At 47.4% G+C, this 17,797-nt stretch overlaps 2 protein-coding genes and 1 long non-coding RNA gene across 7 annotated transcripts; 2 read left to right on the plus strand and 1 right to left on the minus strand.

The window, feature by feature from the left end:
• Positions 1-893: 893 nt before the first annotated feature.
• Positions 894-11,773, plus strand: SLC16A5 (solute carrier family 16 member 5). 2 transcript variants are annotated; one of them, XM_075770979.1, is made up of 5 exons: positions 894-1,539; positions 2,397-2,696; positions 7,148-7,291; positions 8,280-9,146; positions 10,813-11,079. In XM_075770979.1, exons 2-5 carry the CDS (start codon positions 2,477-2,479, stop codon positions 11,052-11,054), a joined length of 1,473 nt encoding a protein of 490 aa, XP_075627094.1. In that variant the 5' UTR covers positions 894-1,539; positions 2,397-2,476; the 3' UTR covers positions 11,055-11,079. The 2 variants fall into 2 exon arrangements, with proteins under 2 accessions (XP_075627094.1, XP_010296225.2); XM_010297923.2 differs by lacking the exon at positions 894-1,539 and having other exon boundaries at positions 2,216-2,696; positions 10,813-11,773.
• LOC142604436 (uncharacterized) lies at positions 4,165-15,708 on the minus strand. Of its 4 annotated transcripts, none has more exons than XR_012838316.1 (5): positions 15,637-15,708; positions 15,250-15,368; positions 14,052-14,129; positions 8,274-10,913; positions 4,165-4,575 (listed from the first exon to the last, which is right to left on the minus strand). It is a non-coding gene; the product is annotated as an uncharacterized LOC142604436 (long non-coding RNA). The 4 variants fall into 4 exon arrangements; XR_012838317.1 differs by having other exon boundaries at positions 15,514-15,639; XR_012838314.1 differs by lacking the exon at positions 15,637-15,708 and adding an exon at positions 15,496-15,633.
• ARMC7 (armadillo repeat containing 7) lies at positions 15,687-17,714 on the plus strand. Its single transcript, XM_010306625.2, has 3 exons — positions 15,687-15,955; positions 16,037-16,180; positions 16,697-17,714. The coding sequence occupies exons 1-3, from the start codon at positions 15,889-15,891 to the stop codon at positions 17,032-17,034; spliced, it is 549 nt and encodes a 182-aa protein (XP_010304927.1). The 5' UTR covers positions 15,687-15,888; the 3' UTR covers positions 17,035-17,714.
• The last annotated feature ends 83 nt before the right edge of the window (positions 17,715-17,797 follow it).

Raw genomic sequence — 17,797 nt, forward strand, 5'->3', positions numbered from 1 at the left:
CTGAGGACGATATCTAGTTACCATCATCATTTGCAGGCTAAATATAAACCTCTTCCTAGGAGGTGAGCTACATAAATGCCCTTGCGTTTCTCAGCGCGAAGGGTTGCCTGCCCTTGCGGGGAGCAGTCAGCAACCCTCATCCCAGCAGCTGCTTGTCCCTCATCACAGCTGAGGGAAACTGAGGCACAGAAGAAACAGGGAGAATCACTGTGTGAGCACTCCTGGTCTGCTGCCATAAACAACTACTAGGGCTGCTCCATCACAGCTAGGGAAACCTAAGAAGGGTTGAATGCTGGTGTCTTGGGGGTCACTGGGAGAAGAAGAAACAACATTCAGACCTGAACAAGAGACAATTATCTCATCGGGACAGTGACTGGCAGAGAGCGCTTGGAAAGAAAGACTGAAACCAGCAGCAGTGTGCTCCCCCTTGTCCCACCCAGGGCACCCGTCCACCCAGAGGCATTGTGTGGGCTGGCAGAGGGAAGCACCTTTGCACCGGTTCATCTGCTCCCGACAAAAGCTCAGTGTTTGCAGTAGGCACCCAGGTGTGGCTATTGCTGTGAACTTCAGCCCTATTCCCAACGCTATTAGCACAAGATGATCACACGCAGGCCAAGCTCTGCCTGTGTTTCGCAGATGTCCCTCGTGTCCACGGCTTGTCACCAGGAGCAGGTTGCCTGAGAGCATCGAGCCCGCAGGAGCACGGAAGCACGCGCTAGCCCTACGCCTTTGCACCGGCCATCCTATCTAGTTACCCTGGGAAGGGTTAAACCAAGGTTTTGCAGCGCTGCTGTTTCTCGGTGTAGCCAGCGCTGGAACAAACTCGTTCCTTTACCTTTACGCAGGCAGGAGGCAGCGAGGAGGCCATGTGGCGCTTGGCAGCACGTCTCCGGGGTCCCCGCAGCGACTGTGCAGGTCAGGCTGCCCCGGGGTAAAAGGTGTCCTGCAGCAGAAGTTGGACACAAGCCACGGCGTCTGCAGCCCCGCTGGAGAGTCCTCCCTCGTGAGCAGGCGCACAGGGAGATGCGAGAGGAGCCAGAAATCTTCTGCTGGACAAACTCAAGAGTTGGACAGGGCAGCTGGGAACAGAGCGGAGCTGTGCTTCTGCCGTTTTTTGCAGGTTTGCTGTTGCCGGGGAGAGGTTTTAGGCTGTCATCCAGCTAGTTCACACCAGAGAGACAAGCGCTTGAATTAGTTGCATTATCTGCGCCCAGCTAAAGTGGACAAAGGATTAAAGTGTGCTGAGCACCACCACCGTGATTTGCATCTCAGAGCCCCTTCCCACGGGCCCCCTCCGCTCCCGGCCTTTTTTCCTTTGGCCGTGAGCCAGCCGGCATAAGAGCCCTGTTTACAGAAGTGATGCCTAGGTTAATATTGCAAAAGGCTTCATCAAAGCTTTTAGTCGCTACTGAAGCAGAAGTATCTAACCGTGGGCCGTGAGCTGACCGGGCTGCGCACACAGGGGATGAGCCGCCCGCGCCGCGCACGCAGCCACGCGCTCGCTACCCTTCGTTTGACCAATTCTGGTCTCAGCCTGAGGTATGAAACTAATTTTCTGACATCATGGCATATTTGAAATAATGAGCAAAAATCAAACTATTAATCATTTTTAACAGTGCGCACAAAACCTCAAATGTAGCTATTGTTTTAGGGAAAATCCACTGTTTGAGTGCTAAATAAATATTGCATTGTGCAGTGACCTCATGAGCACTTTTTTTGAGCTCATCCAGCTGCCAAAGATTTTTATTTTTTTTTAATGCGTGTTTATTCATGTGGAGAGGATGGGGAATGCTATTGCTACATGTTTCGTGTTGCCAGTCTCAAAGAAATCAAACCCAGGATCTCCCGGAAGAAGCTATAGATCTAAGCAGAAGTAAAGCAAAAGCCTATCTGCGGGTCACTGGTTTCCAATTAATTAATGGCTTTTAAAGTGTTTTTTCACCTCTGGCACTTTGTAGCTGGGTGCAGTTTTCCTGGAAGGGTCACACTGAGCTCTGCTGCGTCACGCAACCTTTACATGTTTCTATTTTTCTGGGCGTTTGCAGAGTTTTTGCTTCTCGGGACGAGGACTGAGTGACCTTAGCAATTGCCAGCAAGGGGACTCCATATGATGAAAGCAGGTGAAAGGGAAAATAAGGGCGGGAACTAGGTAAGGCCAATTCATACCTCAGAGGAGGTGTGGTCCTGTTCTGTACCTGGCTGTGGTCACAGTCTTGTGAAATATAAAAGGGGAAGGCAGTTGTTTCTCAAGCAATCTGTTGCCAGGATCCTGTAGTGAGAAGGAAGGGAGGTGCTACAAGAAATGCAGAACAAGAAGTCTGGAGTGTCAGCTGCGAAAGGTGTGGGACTCACTGGTGTCTCTGAGCCTCGGGAATACCATCAGCTCTTCTCTGCAGGTCCGTTCGCTGGGCTGAGGGTTGCATGGTAGCTGCACTCTTTCTCCAGCACGCTGGCTTAGGAGGAGAAAGAAGCTATCATGTCCCAAGGAGCAGCAGCAGCACGCGAAGCTGCCAAGCCCCAGGACCGAGGATGGGCATGGATGGTCCTGCTCGCTGCAGTGCTGCTGCAGGGACTGACGCTGGGCTTCCCCTCCTGCATCGGCATCTTCTTCACAGACCTCCAGCATGACTTCCAGGCCAGCAATAGCGAGACGTCATGGTTCCCGTCCATCATGGTGGCCGTGCTGCACGGAGGCGGTAAGTAACGGCCGCAGGGAATGTCCTCCACCACCTCCTGCGGTTCTGTTGCTGATGAGGGGCCGTATCGAGGGGACTTTTAACATTTCATTCAGGCAGACGGTGGAAGGGACAGGGAGGTCTGAGCAGACTGGCGGGTTAGCAGTGCACAGCATCTCCCAGCCACTTTGATCACGCAGTACAAAGCTACGTGTCCACGCTCGCTTTTGCTGCTCTAAGAGACAACCTAGACTCTTGGTCAAAGAAGGTGAATCCCTTCCTCAGCCTAGCTTCTCCAGACCAGCGAGAACTTAATTTCCTGGCAGGTCTTTGAGTAAGCTGGCAGGTAGCGCTGGAGCTTAGGTGCTGTCTTGATTCATCTTCTGTCAAGAGAGTGCATCTTCTTCCATGTGCCACATGACAACTGTGTTCTTCATGGCTGAAAAGATGCCAAGATCCAAGCTCCTCCAGGCTGCTAGCTGAAGCAGAGTGTTAAAAGCAGCTCCCTGGGCGGTAGCATAGAGCGCACACCCAAGCAGGCATCAGGGTGGACGTGAGCATAGCTGGGTTAATGCAGGATGTGGGTCAGGCAGCACGCTCCAGGGGAAGGGGGACGGAAGGAGGGTTGTGCTTTGCGCATAGCAGAGTGAAGCACTGGGTTTGCCCCCAAAGAAAATGTGGGAGCACAGGGTCCCCACATCCCCTACCCAGACAGATTTTTCTGTATAGAGGAGAAAAACGGATCCCGACTTCCCACTGAGTGTTTGCTGCTGGCCCCTCCACGTGCAACTCCCGTGCTTATTTGCTAAACAGACTACCCAAATCCAGACTACCCAAATCCAATGAGGCAAAAGTAGCAAAGTATCCCGTGATGTCCACGCATCCGAGCTGCTCCCTGAGTTCATACCTGTCCGCTTCCAATATTGGTGAAAGGTGACACTATAATATAAAGAAAGGAAAAAAAAAAAAAAAGCGCGCAGCCCTGAGTCATGCTGATGTGAAGGCTGTAGCTCTCCTGTGCAGGACTTGGCTGACAGCCACCTGACATGGGAGAGAGAGTTTGCACCTTAGCACAAGCAGTTGGGTCCAGAATTGCAAGGTGCAGATGGAAAGAGACCTCAGGGGAAGCAACTACCAGAGGAATTATCACTGAAGGTCAGCAGAAAGAGAGAAGCGTCCTTGGGGCTTTGAATTTGGAAACTGCTGGGCGTTGCCTGTGCTGCCTTCCATCCCCTCTGGTCCTGCTGCGGTTGGTGGGAAGGAGCCACACGGGACCTGCTGGCTCTGGGAAACGGTCTCAGAAGCAGCTGGGTCCCAACGTGTCCAGGAAGGACAAGTCTGGCAGTATCTGCAAGAAAATATCAATTATCCTATCTTCTTTAATGAAGTAATTGTTTTGTAGGAGGCTGGAACCACAGTAAAAGATAAGAGAAAGACAGCCAATAAATAGATCCAAAAGTTACAAATTAGACAAGGAAAAAAATAGCCTCATGTTAATTATATTCACTAACAGAATTTGTCAGGACATAACCAGGGAATGAACAGGAGTCGTGACTTTGCTTGCCAGCTATGTCTCCTATTGATGGCTGCCACAGCAGGGGAGCGCTTGTTCTTGTCCCCCCGTAGCATAAGGCAGGAGGAACACAACCACAAACCAGAAAGAAAAAACAACAAACAACCAGAGATGAAAGACTCCCTTTCAGACCAAGCACGTATGACTTTTGCTGCAACTTCTGACCTCCTCTGCAGTGGGCCAGGCTCTGTTCGATTCAGGTTCTCAGGTTGCATCCATCACCTTGGCACTTAAACCCTTTCCGAAATTGCATTCTGCCATGTCACCAGTGTCTCTTAAAGGTGCTTCTCTCTTTTCTTCTCCTTTATTCTTTTTAATTCAGAGGAACTGAAGGGGAAAAAAAAAATATTTGTTGAAAAAAATTGGTAAAGAGGAAGGGAAACGGGCGTTCTCAGGGTGGTCAGTGGAGTGAGAAGGTCCCAAGCAGGAGAGCTAACCTCGGCTCAGCAGAGCTGTGGACGGAACCAGGATAGGGCACAGTGCAAACAACTGGTCATAACTTATTAAGCCAAACATAGCTCATTACCCACGTTATGCTCCTAGGTAAAAGCGATTAACGATTATTTTGTTATTAGAATCATTTGAGAGACCTCAGGATCCCATGGCTGGCTCTGAACAGGGGGGGTCAGGCCCGCTCCCAGATATTCATGCACACACAACTCTCTGGACTCGCACTCATACAAACGCAGCACTTTTGTTGGTATTATTTGTGCAAAGGAAAGCACAAAAGCCCCAGGTAAGTGAGAAATAATGTTTGAAACCTAGAAAGCAAATTATCAGCAACAAATAATGAAAAAGCCTTACGATTTTTAGAGCCAATCTCATTATTTTGGAGTGTTCGATTTATGACTTCTGGCTACTTAAACAGCAGTACCCTCCTTAATGTCTTCAGCAGGTGGAAAAATAATCCAGTCACCAGTTTGCTGAACACCTTTTCAAAGGTGAAAATCTCCCAAGCAGATCAAAATACAGACAGCTGCACTCCTAATTTTAATAATGTTCCACTGATCGCTTGGCTACGTGGGTTTTATTTCAAACCAGACGCTGGTTTAGGTCACAAATATGCCACAGGTTATTTTCCCTACACTGACTGAGTCTTAATTCTGAAGCTTACAGTCATTTTGCATTTGCTTATATAACCTTAGGTGTTCAGAAGAGAGGGGAAAAATAATAAAATCTGGAAAACCTTGAGGATCCTCAAGGGAACAGGAAAAGAAACTCTACCTGCAGATCCTCTTCTGCCAGAGCATGCAGAGAGAAGCCTGTTTCCCACTGATGGTCTGCAGTCTGACCTAATCTTTTCCTACCCCGAAATGAAGAATGCTAAACGACATTAACAAACTAGTGATTTACCACAATCTCATGGAATTCACCAAAGTGTATGAAAATTAAAGAACTAGCTGACCTTAAACACATTAAACACTATTTGTTCATTGCTTTTTCTGATGAAATAACATAAGCCTTTCCTAGTAAAGCCTGCCAGCGACGTACGTACGCAACAAACCCAGGTTGCTGCCCATCGGAAGCACCCGGGTCTCACTCCCGCCTCTGCGCTATTTGTGCTGGAGGCATGGGAGCGGGAACCGGGATGTGCCCCCAGGCTGGTGTCCTCTTGGAAGTGGACACAGCTACACCTAACCACCCCGGCCGGGTATGCCAGGACAGGCACGTGCAAAGAGCTGTACTGACAATAACATCTTATTATTTTCCTGGGGAAGATGACTTGCAGGACGGCTGCAAGACTCCACAAGCTGCTGCCGCCTGAAGCTTAGATCGATTCCCATGCAGACATGAATATACATCTCCAGCCGTTTTCAAATAATCCTCCTCAATGACGTCTATTTTCCTCCCATTCTTGGTCTATTTCAGACTCACTCTGCCTTCTCTTGCAAGGAATTTCACCTAGGTAGCGGGATGCCAAGGGCAATTTAGGAGATTTTTGTGGCAGAATATTTGAAAAAGACATCGAAATGAGAGTGGAAATATGCACACAGAATCACAGGCTGGTTTGGGTTGGGAGGGATCTCAAAGCCCATCTTGTTCCACCCCCCTGCCATGGGCAGGGACACCCTCCACTAGCCCAGGTTGCCCAAAGCCCCATCCAACCTGGCCTTGAACACTGCCAGGGAGCCAGGGGCAGCCACAGCTTCTCTGGGCACCCTGTGCCAGGGCCTCAGCACCCTCACGGGGAAGAATTTCTGCCCCACATCTCATCTCCATCTCCCCTCCTTCAGCTTCAGGCCATTCCCTTTGTCCTGTCACTCCCTGCCCTTGTCACCAGCCCCTCTCCAGCTTTTCTGGAGCCCCTTCAGGGACTGGAAGGTGCTCTAAGGTCTCCCCGGAGCCTTCTCTTCTCCAGGCTGAACAACCCCAACTCTCTCAGCCTGTCTTCACAGGAGAGGTGCTCCAGCCCTTGGATCACCTTCGTGGCCTCCTCTGGACTCGCTCCACAGGTCCTTATGTTGGGGGCCCAGAGCTGGACGCAATACTCCAGGTGGGGTCCTGCTGAACATCTCTTACTTGGAGGCATAGAAATACAAGTCCTCTGCTTTTTCAAATAATTCCCAGAATTTGTATCGTGTGAGAACAGAATTACACTTGAAGGTCCTTCTTCCATTCCATTTCCAAGAGTTTTAACTAAAATCCATCACAGGGAAGCTTAGAAATTCTACCTAATGACCAAAAAACCAAGCAGCTGACAGGAGCCTTCCCTTGGGTTAACAAGCTGACCACGCACTTGGGAGGATCGGGGGTGTGTGTGTGTGTGTATATTTTCTATTCCTGGCTCTCCTATTACATTATGCTGCTGGGACAGTTCTAGATGAACTCATTTAATAACTGCAGGTACGAAATAGTTCCTTCCTCCCTAACTGCTTCCCTTTTGCTTCTTTGCTTCCAGGGCCCCTCTGCAGCATCTTGGTGAAGAGATTTGGCTGCAGGTTTGCTGTGATGCTGGGAGGCCTGCTCAGCGGCGTGGGCATGGTGTCCAGCTCCTTCTGCAAGTCCATCAGCCAGCTTTACCTAACAGCTGGCCTCATCACCGGTGAGTACGGAAGAACAGCAGGAAAACCCAGCTGCTGTGCTTGACTTGAGAGACGGGAAATGGTGAAAGTCCCGACTAAGGACTCACGTTTTTCCATTCATCTGTGAAACAGGATAAATCAAAAGCCCCAGGGCGCAGCAGGAATCGTATAGCAGATAGACTTGCCCTTCACACCCCTTTAACACACACCTCATCCAGCCAAGCTCACTGGAAAGTGCGTCTCTCTGGAAGAGGCTGCAGGTCTCCAGAGGGCGAAATGGAGAGCAACGTCTGTTCTTTTTAGTAGCTGTTGTCTTTGAAGAAGGGAGGTTTTTTCAATCTTGGAACATAATGTGTTGGGACAACGTCCTTCCCAAGTTCCCTGGGTTTGTATTTCACCACTCCCAATCTGGGAAATGTGGAGATATCTTTTTCTAACAGAAGAATGTGTTGGTTTTGAACAGAAGTAACAGATGGGAACTTTTCCTTTCCAAATATTTCTCCTATGTGACTGACGTTCAACTCTTGCTTTTTTCTAACACAGAGAAATTAATTTCTCCAGCCAGGTTACTTTGGGACCAATCCTGTTGGATCTTGCAAGCTAAGCTGTGTCCACTGCATAGAGAGAAAAACAACAAATAACTCCCTGAACCCCAGTGAAAGTGTCAGGAAGGCCACACTGCTTGTTGCATGTGGTATAAACCCCAAGTTTTTAATGAACAATTCCATAATAATTGTAGGAATGGCAGCATGCCCCAGACAAATGTCAGCTTATTTAGTATACTCAAGAACACAAGTAGTTTAATTTATGCACAACATCCTTCTTCATGCCTTGTGTGGGATTTCTGAGTATTAATCACCGGGAGTTGCACAGCCTGGCAGGTGAGGAAACACTTCAGTAGTAGATGAAGTCACCTGCGAGTACACCCTGGAGTTGGGCTCTTTTCACCCTTTAAGACAACGCGGAGGGACCATGCGCTGTCATTTTCTCTTTTATTCTTACCTTTAGGTCTGGGATCGTGTTTCAGCTTCCAGGCAGGAGTGACTGTGCTGGGCTACTACTTTGTAAGGTGGCGAACGCTGGCCAATGCCATAGCATCCACGGGCGTCTCTCTCGGTTTCACGCTGTGGCCGCTGCTTTCTCAACACTTGCTGGATGAAATGGGCTGGAGAAACACTTTTCTTATCTTTGGAGGAATACTATTGAACTGTTGTGTCTGTGGAGCCATCATGAGACCGGTTCAGCTGGCATCGGGGTCACTACTACAGTCTCCCAAGCCTGGAGAGGAGCCAGGGAGAAAAGCAGAAGAGGCACGGCTGTCCAACGGAGCATCTCCTCCCCACCCCGAGCTCCAGCAGCAAACCAGAAGGACTGCGTGCTTCCAGATGCTGCAGAAGTACCTGGCTTTTGACATCTTCTGTCAAAACAAAGGTTACCAGATTTACACTATTGGAGTGACCTGGATGATGATGGGGTTTGCATTACCCCACGTCTACCTTGTGCCTTACGCCATCCAGAACGGGGTGGAGGAACGTAGGGCAGCCCTCCTCATCTCTGTTATTGGGTTCATCAACATCTTCATACGCCCTTTTACAGGGCTGCTCTCAGGACACAGAGTCTTCACAGGGAGACGCATCTACCTGTTCAGCCTGGCCGTGCTCCTCTGTGGGCTGAGCAATTTCATTTGTGTCATTTCAGCCGAGTTCAACGTGCTCATCATCTACTGCGTCATCCTCAGTATAGCCATGAGTGGCATCGGGGCACTCACCTTCCAGGTGCTGATGGATGTGGTGGAGATGGACAGGTTCTCAAGTGCTCTGGGGCTCTTCACCATCCTGGAGAGTATCACTCTCCTCATCGGACCCCCTCTCACAGGTGAGAGAAGCTATTGAAGCAGGATGGGGAAAAATTGGTTGTTTAGACACTGATGACAAGTGTTTGGGAGCATGAAGAAGAGAAACGAGGGAGTTTCCAGATGCACGCAGGCAGGTGAGTTATGCAAAGGGAGCAGTATAAAAGGGAGAGTCGGAAAGGAACGATCGGCCTTTCTCACAGCCGAAGGAGGGTCATTTCTGCAGCTGCCCAAGTGTCACTGCAGCAACAGCAGACAGCGGAAAAGGTACCCACTGCGTAGGTGTGGGAGCGAGGAGAGCTTTTTGCAGCAAGTGGCAAGACACAGAGAGGAATTACTGTGGTAGGATCTTGCTGTCTACAAACTGCTTTGCCAGTTTGCACTGGTTTGTCTAGGAAGTCTCGAGGAATTGTGAACATCCCATCAAACAAATTAACTGTGATCAGAGTTATTACCAGCTCTACATTATTCAAGAGCCTTATAGTAAAGCTTCTGTTCACTCTTCTTTCTGAGTTCTAGAGGGTATTGATTTTTCTCTGGAGACAAGAAAGGAGATCGTTATGATCCCCAATCTGATAAATTATTCACAGATTTCACAGTTCACTCCAAATGCCACTATGTCCAAGACACACCTGCTCCTGCTGTACAGCAGCAAGTTCAAAAGACTAACAAACAAGAAATGTGGACCTGAGCATGAATCCTGAATTCAGGCTTTAGTTCTTTTCTCCAGACAATGAATTGCGTGCCATTCAGCAGGAAAAGAATGTCTGTTCTAAGAATGAGATGATAACATGCATCGTACTGCATGGCATTCCCTGGCATTAGTGTGTCAGTCACTTTTCTCAAAGTGCAAAAAAGGTCTTTTCTTGGACACCTCTGATAGCAGTGGCAGATGGGCAAAACAAAGTACAGTAAAAGCAGCTGCATTTCTATTTGTAGTTCTAAAATCCACTAAAGAAAAGTGCACTATGGAAAGAATCATCGCCATCTTTACTGAAGAATACATGCAAACAAACATTATTCCAGTATTTCCATATAAATAAGCAGCTTATAGAGAAGGCATCATATATTTGACCTGAATATCACTTTTCCGTCTCTAACATTAGTGTTAAATTACTCATTGGATAATCATACTTCTAAGTGTTTTATATTGAGGCACTTATTGTTAGTCACAATGCTTGCTGTGCTGTGAATTTTCTTCTCCCTGATTACACACCATTAGAGACAAGTTTTCAGTTTAGAGACTCAAACATGTTGATTTTTGAGAGATTTCTCTGTTTATTTGTTCTATTATCTAACCTGGGATGTAACAGGGTCACTCACTCCAAAATCCAGTGAGTGGCAGTGGCACAGGGCTCCTCTGCTGAGTAAACAAAATGAACCAGCAGGTTGGGGAAAAGTTAAAATTTCCTTTCTTTCCTGATTTTTCTGTGTATTGAGAAATACTTTATACAGAAGCAGAAACATCACCTGAGCGGTGACTACAAAACCAAAACAAAATAAAACACCACCAAAACCAAAACCAAACAACCCCTAGAATCTAGAGAAGAAAACTTAACTCGTCCGTGAATGCTTATCTTTTGTATATGGCAGTTTGATGAATGATTTAGATTTAACATTTATGTAAATGTCACCCAGTTGCCTTTAATACACATCTTCTCTTCGACTAAGCTGAGGCTTCTATTTCAGGTCTCCTGGTGGACCTAACTAGTGATTTCCACTATGTCTTCTACAACTCCAGTTTCTTCCTGATATCAGCTGCATTATTCATGGGGCTCAGCTTCTGCGCTCTGGAAAAAAAAAACAAATTGAAAGAGGCTTCAAAAGTACCTCTGGAGAATCCCACCAGATATCAATACAATGAAACGCCAACTGAACCACAGCCTGAGAGTCAATCCCCCCCAGCAGTCATGTACATCACAAGCATATGAAGAGAAAGAAAAGAAGAAAAAAAAACCCAAGAGGAACACAAACAATTATGTGGCCTGTACAAAGCTACACAAGGGCCAGCACTGATGGCAGATGAGAAAACAAGCGTCTGCTTTCCACAACTGTCGTCATCCTTCTGCCCTGCACTTCCATGCCGTGGGGCCGTGACAGACTCCACGTGAGCGATCCAGACCGCTGAGCCCAGAACCCAGCGCCAGCCAGAGCGCCGAAGGACAAAGAGCACTGCGCTTTCCTAAAGCAAACCGTGGGATAACAGCCATGGTAACCGGCGCCGAGACACAAAAGCTGTGTCAGTTCAATTGGTTTAAGTCAGTGCCTTTAAGGAGTCACTGGAATTTCACATACGATTTCAGCTGGTAGCACCGGACAATACATATTGATGGCTGCGCACAACGGTAGTTCTTGCACAAAGAAGTATTGTTGCCTCGTCTGAACGTGCAATTTTGGTGCAGATTTATATGAAGTTTCCTGGTTGCTTCCCATGTTGGGGGTGGCAAGACAAACACTTCCAAAGGAAGTGTGTTGTTATTTCCCACATCTCTAAATATTATATGGAAGCTGCTGCATGGGTTGCAGAACTCGGCCAAGTCTCTAGTAAGATAAAAAATTTTCTCCTATCAGGTATATAGATGAGTTCTTCATACCAAGGACATTTTCAAAGCCTCAAAGGTTCAACTCCAGAGCATCAAAAAGAAATAAACCCCAAACCTTAGAGTGCCTGCTTTGTATAACTAGTGATATCTCAAGTGCTTCTTGATATATCATCAAACAGGACCCATGGCTTGTGTAAATACACTTCTTTCCAGCGTTAACTGGGACCTATTTGGGGGTGAGAAGAAAGAGGTGTTACTAGACCTGAGAATAAGTGTATGCATCCCTATATAGGGCCAAATTCAAAGCCACTGTAGTTCCCCCTTGCGTAAATTAATTTAGCTCTTTAGTCTTTGACTCTCAGACTTCATTACACCGCATTCTCATTATAGAGAAGTTTGCACAAGCATAACTTAAATTTCTTAAAAGCACAAGCACGACTTGCAGAGAAATCTGTGGGGAAAAGCGTACTGAGAAGAGTCAGTGTTACTGACTTTCCCATCTATACAGCCTTGACTGTCAGTGGCCTTTCTTGCTGCACTCCTGGCACTTGTAAGTACTTAGATTAGCGCTGCACCAACCTTCCCTCAGCATCAGGGAAACTGTTTATATTCCGTATCATTCCTGATCTGACAGAAGCCAATAGCTCACAAAGCACCGCAGATGAAGATTACTCAACACATTAGAACCGTCGGAAAGACAGAAGTATAAAATGGGAGTGAAATGGAAGTGTAAACAGCTTTCAATTCAACTGCAGAGCTTATCTTGAGAACTGTAATATCAAATTTCTAGCAACAAACCCACAGGTTTCATTACAGCTGCGGGCTGCCCAGACCAACCAACCAAAAAAAACTCACACTGGATGAAACCACTGGAAAACTGACTCCAAGATCTTCCAAGACTAATGGCTTCACAGCTGGCTTTTACGGTTGAAGATCAGCCCTATAGAATGGTTCCTGCTCCCACCACTCAGTAGTATCCATATTTCAGTACTGCTCTAGGATTACTGAATATTTTGCATTTCCTGATCAAACATATACTTAAATAAGACGACTAGTGGGAGACATACATATCTAATCTCTCATCACACATGTTTATTAACTTGCATGAGGCTTACATAGTCCGTAACTACAAAGTAAACAGGGACTGGTGCTCCTCAGCTTACCAAAACAATGACTACTCCAGGTTCCTAGGAAAAAGATGGGGCCTTCCCCCTCTCAAAAAAAAAACCCAACAAAAAACCAACAAACCAAAACAAAACAAACAATGAAAAGGGATCAAGTCCCAAACCTCTTCTAGCTATTGCAAATAAAACAGCTATGCAGCTGAACAGATTGCCATTTTTTTCTGTGTGTAATTCTTAAATTCTGTACACCTTTCTACATTCCCTTCCTGTTTTCTTCCAGAAATACAGGGTCATCGTGGGTCACTGGGACTTATTTGCAGAGGCAGAGAGATGTTTCTGGGAAGAAAAACAATGAATTCACAAATCCATTATTTTAACTTTTCTCAACTTGTTGACTAAAAACTTCCTAGCAACCTTGCAGAATTTAAGCTGCCTGAAAACAGGGTTGTCTCCCCTGATTACTTTCCACAAAACCTTTAGAAGTAACCTACAACCCATGGGTTGGAAACAAATCTCGGAGAGGAGAGGTAACATTTTAGGCTGTGTTTCCACAGGTAAATAAGATGTCTTGAGCTCCCATAACAGGGAAAACTACTCCCTTCCTTTCCTGTTCCACAGCTCTCCTCTCCTATCTCTCTGTTCAACCTAAACTCCGAGCTACCTTGAGCAGGAGCTTTGTAAAGCATAATTGAAGGGACCATGCATACTCAGCATGCTACAGTATAATAAATATTCCCCCTCAGAGCTATCGTACAGGAGCAGTAATACTCAGTCCTTAAGAAACTTGAGGCCCAGAAGAAAAATAAAGCAATAAAAGTTCCTTTCATCAGTTTAAGGTCGTCCCATTACACAAAGCAACCACAGCTTAATTACCATCACCTCCTAAAGCAGGTTTTTTTAACACCTACAGACAGTAAAATAATCCTGGCTTTAATTACGGACAAATACCAATACCTCAGCAGGGTTACAAACCTCTGAGAGCCAGCAGAATACGAAAAATCGACCAGAAATAAATGTCCCTGGCTCCCCTAGTCCCCTCTTACCCCTTCCTGCTCCCTTTATCATTTAAAGTATCATTAACCTCGCAAGGTAAGCATTTTTGCAACAAGGATCTTTCCTTACTGCAATGAAACATTCACCAGGAAGTTCATGCTGAAATATTGCAAGATCGTGAGCCTTAAAAGCCTTAGGTACTCTGCCAACGTAATTCTTGGAAAAGTTTCATTAAAAAAAAACCAAAGAAAGGTCACGGTAAACTTACACGTTCTAAAACACCTCAGAAAGTGCAAAATTGCTTAAACGAAGAGCTTGGCACACTGTTTGCGGACCTGGCTAGTAGCTGCAAGAAAAATAACATAACTACTAGTCACATTAATCATTCACTTTCTGTGTAATGACAGATGTGGCTTTTAAGTATGTCAACACTTACCACTTACAAAGGCATGCATTAAGAGATTTGTTAATACACTAGCAAAACATTCTAATACAGGAGTCTGTTGCACTTTTGCCGATCATTTTCGTATATATACACGTGTACATACCAACTTCAGCTGATAATTATGATGAAGTTGCTAGCACGTGCCTGGCTTAAACTTTTATACCATGTAGAAATAAATACCTTCATTTTCACATTCTCTGTCTTCCCACACCATTGCAATGTTAAAAGATTCAGCATCACTGCTTTCAGTGTAACTTCTTTGCTCATCTATTTAATGTGGTCACGGGCAGATATTTTACTACACCCAGCTGTGTGGTAGGAGAGATTATCAGCCCAACACGCTTGTCGCTGATGCCACCTATTTGGCAGATCAGTCCACGTTCCGTTTGCTTTATATGAAAATCAACTGCATTTGAGATGCTACAAAAGACAGCATCTGCTCACAGCCTGTTTCCTACCTTATCTACAGAGGAACCTCCACGTGTTTCATTGCTTCCCTACAAGCCACACAAATTTCTGCAGAGTCATCGTCCCCCCACCATGATGTTTATGGACCTTTACCTTATATATTTACATGACATGAACCACAATTGAGTCCACTTGCAGCGCTTTATAATCACAGTGGTTTCACTGGAACTGTGCGAGTTCAGAACCATGTAACTGCTCTGCTTTGTGCTTAGAGCTGGGCATCGTACAACCAGGGTGGAATCACCTGCCGCTGTTTTCATTCAGTTCTTGGCTTCATTGTTTTTCCCCCAGGTAATTTATCTTACCATGTATGTATTGTGCCCTCTTTTTACCTTTTCCCTCAATTTCTAATCCTTTTGCCTTTTTACAAAAGCCCCCCAAAAGCTCTTTTCCATCATCCTTCTCCGGCCCAGGAGCTACAATCCCGTATTAAACCAGAAACTAACCAAACCTTTATTCCACCGGCACCTCTCCCCACCCTCGCCCCTCCCTACCACCCCAGCCATGGCTGTACTCTCTGCGTGTCCCATATTTTACCACGGTGGACACCCACCACCCGGAGAGATGCCGAGAGCGGGCGAGCGGCTGGGTCCAGCCCTGGTTCATCCCTTGGCCGAGCCCCGGCCTGGGCAGCAGCTCGGGGTTTATCCACCACAACTAACCCCGGAGAACCTGGAAGGACAGCGGAACTGAAACTCAGCAGAAAAAGATACATACAAGGGAAAGTAACTAGCGAGTGAGGAAACCGTTAGCTCCTTTCCAGAGCAAAGCGTTTAAGTATCAAAGTTTTGCCATATACCGGAACACCGCAACACACGTTCATTTATTTGCGGCGGTTGGTAACACGGTCCACGGGGAAGGAAACACCCCCGCAAGGCGCTTGCCCGCCGCCCCACGCCCCACCCGGGAACCGCGCTCGGCAGCCGGCTCCCCGTCACACCGGAACCGCCCGGCAGCCGCCCGCCCCGGGCCCCGCCGGCCGCGGAGGAGGAGCCGCCTCTGAGGAGACCACGGCCTCGCCACGCCCACAAGATGGCGGCGTCCGGGCTCTTCGCGGCTCCTCTCCGTCCCGCGGGACGCGGCCGTGGGGCAGCCGTGCCGTGAGCGAACACGGCCCGAGGGGGTCCCGGGGAGCCGGGCGCGGGGTGTCTCGCAGGCTCCGGGGGCTGAGCCGTTCGCTGCTGGGCCCGGGATGGAGCTGGGGCGGCTGGAGTACCTGCAGGCCCTTGTCACCGAGTTCCAGGTGACAGACAGCCCAGGTAAGCCCCGGGCACCGCTGCTCGCTGATGCTCTTCGTGTTGAACGAGTTTCCTCACGCACCCGATGCTTCTCTGTTGCAGAGGCCAAGGAGCAGGTACTGGCAAACCTGGCCAACTTTGCCTACGATCCCAAAAACTACGAGTACCTCCGGCAACTGCAGGTCCTGGATCTGTTCCTCGATACGCTCACCGAAGACAGCGAGACCCTTGTGGAGTTTGCGATTGGTAAGGACTATGTATAACCTGAGGGGCCTGGTCCTAACTGTGAGTGATTCCATGAGATGATAATACGGACATTTGATTTCTGAGGTTTGTGGCTGAGCAGGGTACAGCTGCATCTTAATAGCTTCAAGTACAAACATTCTGTGCCTCTTGGCTAGTACTGTTATCTCTGTTCTCTTTCTAAAACACCTGCGATAAACTGCTGGCTTGTAGCCTCTGTTAGGGTTAAGTGATACTGCAGTTCTTCATTCTGTGAAAGACATTATGTCCGGCAGTACAGTGCCCTCTAATGACATACAGGAGGAGGAATGTTCTGGTGGAAAATCTCTGGAAAGAATCAAGAAAACAGTGCCCAGGAAACTGTTAGGAATTTTCCATCTAAATCTCACAGAAAATCTGGATGTTTATTTCTGTATTAGGAAAAAGGGATCAGCAGTGAATTTTAATCTTAGTAAGAAAAAAATGAGGGTGTGAAGAGTTTGTCTTGCGTGCATCCAACATTTTCTTCTGCTGTTTCAGGCGGTCTTTGTAACCTGTGCCTGGATAAAACTAACAAAGACTACATCTTGGAGGCAAATGGGGTAGAGCCCATAATCAACTGCCTCTCCAGCTCCAATGAGGAGACAGTCATGTCGGCAGTCACAACGCTGATGTACCTGACAACGCCGCAGTCACGCCAGCAGACCACAGCTCTCCCAGTAGTGGAGTGCATGCTTCGCTTCTCTCTCTCGGCCAGCAGAAGGCTAAGGAATCTGGCAACCGTCTTCCTGGAGGATTACTGCACACCACTGCAAGTGGAAGAGGCCAGGAATCCGAGCAAACACACAGCGGTGGGGATTCCTCTCCCCAAGGACTGAGCAGCGCAGAACTGTTGAGGGGGAGACCTCCCTGTTTTCCCAGGCCTCCACTTTCTGCTCAGCAGGTCAAGAGTGTGTCAAGAACAGCACCAAAGAGGGGTATCAGTCATACCAGCAGTGGATTTCAGTTACTAGAGGCCGGTGCAGCACTACCATAGCTGCATGCTTGGCTTGACTGACAAAGCTGCAAGTGAGTATTTAAAATAAAAACAGGTCATGGCTGTTGGGGAGCAGGTAGCCAAGTGCAGCCCAGCACTCAGCTTGCACAAATCACCCTTCCCAGCAACCAGGTGGGGGGGTTTATATCCCCTCCAGTTCCCAGCTGGTGTTGCCACAGTTCTCCTCTTCAGCATCAACTCAAATGACTTTGAAATGTCACATAAATTTTATTCCTCCTGCAGAAGAAGAAAGGTGTTTCCCTGCCCTGGCAGTTTGCAATCTTACTGCATCCCTTTGGTACTAAATATGGCATCCTATCATCATGGCATAGGCACCCAGCTAGTAAATCATGACACAGGGCAGGTTGTAGCTATCCTATAAATCAGGAACTGGAAAGTTGTTTTTCCTTCTTTCATTGCCACTGGTGAGAAAGGTGAAGATTAAAAAAAGGGCTCATGGCACTCTGGCTCATGAGAACAGCTGTCTTGTAAAACCTTCTCTTAATAAAACATTAACTTAAATGCTGTGTAAACAGTTTCGTATAAGCTCATAAATATTTCTCTACAGCACTTGCAGCCCAGCCTTTGCCTACTCTTACTCATGC

Source organism: Balearica regulorum, chromosome 18 (assembly GCF_011004875.1).
Source record: "Balearica regulorum gibbericeps isolate bBalReg1 chromosome 18, bBalReg1.pri, whole genome shotgun sequence".
In the NCBI taxonomy this organism is placed as follows: Eukaryota; Metazoa; Chordata; class Aves; order Gruiformes; family Gruidae; genus Balearica; species Balearica regulorum.